This window comes from Papaver somniferum, chromosome 11, assembly GCF_003573695.1.
Source record: "Papaver somniferum cultivar HN1 chromosome 11, ASM357369v1, whole genome shotgun sequence".
NCBI classification, from domain to species: Eukaryota; Viridiplantae; Streptophyta; class Magnoliopsida; order Ranunculales; family Papaveraceae; genus Papaver; species Papaver somniferum.
Window position 1 is genome coordinate 138,820,236 of NC_039368.1, and position 2,059 is coordinate 138,822,294.

At 40.2% G+C, this 2,059-nt stretch overlaps 1 protein-coding gene across 1 annotated transcript; it reads left to right on the forward strand.

The window, feature by feature from the left end:
* Positions 1 to 315: 315 nt before the first annotated feature.
* Positions 316 to 1,479, forward strand: LOC113325328 (36.4 kDa proline-rich protein-like). Its single transcript, XM_026573527.1, has one exon. It carries the CDS (start codon positions 316 to 318, stop codon positions 1,282 to 1,284), a length of 969 nt encoding a protein of 322 aa, XP_026429312.1. The 3' UTR covers positions 1,285 to 1,479.
* Positions 1,480 to 2,059: the final 580 nt, after the last annotated feature.

Here is a 2,059-nt window from a genome sequence, read left to right on the forward strand (position 1 = left end):
GCTTTACAGTTTACACATTAAATTCCCAGAAGCATATTTATCTGCCTGCCTCGGATGCTTCACTATACTATCTGTCTGGCTCTGTAATTCTACACATGGATTCTGTATATGAGTGATATTGTACGAATATGACACTTGCACTCTGAGCTGCGAAACGCTATATTAAGAGGACAGCTATATCAGACTAGCAGTGCAGCTTCAGCAAAGGGCAGTGGCCCTGACTATGAATAGTTAAATACCAGAAGAGTGAGTTAGTCATGATGAGCTAGTAGAGTAGTAGTTGTAGTTATAGTGAAAAAATCATCTTCAACATAGATGAATACTATTGAGAGATTCTATTTCGTGGTTTTAATTCTTTTGATTACTCTAACCTTAGCAATAATAGAAGGCAGAACTCATCACCAAAATCAAATAAGAAAAGCAAATACTGAAAATGATCAGAAGAGAGCAGTAAATACTAATAAAAGAAGTAGTTGTAATACAAATAGACAGAGAGATGGTAGTAGTGGGTCAAGAAGAGGTGGTAGCAGTGGATCAAGAAGAGGTGGTATTAGCAGTGGATCAAGAGAAAGACCAAAAAGACAAGAAAATTGTGATCCTTTGTATCAGTACCTATTTGGAAGTTGTGGTTCATCGCCGCGCCGTCGCCCTGTAGCACCACCACCTTCATCACCTCTTCCTCCCCCACTAATAGTTCCTTCTCCACCTCAAGTTGTTCCAGTTTTCCCCTTTCCTCCTGTGGTTCAACCACCGCCAACTGTTGTCGCTCCCCCGTTAGTACCATCACCACCACCACCATTGAAATCACCACCAATTGTTTCACTGCCACCTTTAGTACCCTCACCACCTCCACCAGCACATTCACCACCAGTAATACCACCCGGTGTAATAATTCCTCCCCCATTACCACCTATTTCATTTTTTCCACCACCAATTATACCACCCAGTGTTGAAATTCCAACCCCATTACCACCACTTTCACTTTTGCCACCACCACTCATACCACCAGGTGTTATAATTCCTCCCCCATTACCACCTCTTTCACTTTTACCACCACCGCTTATACCACCCGATGTTATAATTCCTCCCCCATTACCACCTATTTCACTTTTGCCACCACCAATGTTCCCATGGTTATCTCCACTATCTGATGATGGTGGTGGTGATATTAATCAACGAGAGTCATTAGTATTTTCACTGCCACCGTCTTTTTCTTTACCCCCACCGTCTGATGGTGATGATGATATTCCACGAGTCAAAAGTATTTTCACCACCACCGTCTAATGATAATGGCGGTGCTGATATTCCTCTAGAGCCATTACTGTTTTCTCCACCATCATCAGAAGATGATGGCAGTCCTCTTACGCCAGTTTCCCCTATATCCTCATCACCTCCTTAACCACAATCACCAGATATACCAATATTTAGTACACCAGAATGTATTCGTTGAAGATGGAGGATATGTAAAAGATTCTGTTATTTTTCTCTGTAGAACGAAACAAATCAACACAAGTTTTTTACAAGAACACGCAGTACTGCTTTTCAAGTCTTGGGCATGTATAAATATGAATGGAAACATTGTAATCAGTTCAGGAGAATATGTCTATTTGAAGAGATGGAAACCGCACATACTGATCCAACTAATGATAGTGGTTACCGCAGTGGTGAGATGGATGCTGGCAGAAAAGGCACGTTTTCAGCAGAAATATTTTTTATGGACTACTGCAGGTGAGGAGTATTATAACTTTGCTGAACAATTTAGAGTGGAGGAAGAGATCCCCTCGAAGTCTTGCTTAGTATGTAGTTAACTAGTTATATATATTATGAGAAAGCAAGAGCTCGAGGGACAAGGCTGCAGATCAGAAACTGGTGAAGACTGATGCCTAAATCAGTTTTATTGTGTCAGATTTGTGGAAGTTCGAAGAAGAAGCAAACTTATTTCCATGTGTTTTAGTAAAAAATATTTCTATGTTGTTTTTCTAAAGGTAGTTTTAAGAAAAGCTATGTGTATCTTGTGGTTTTTGTAATTATTTCTCAAACAGGAATTAAGTGGTTGATA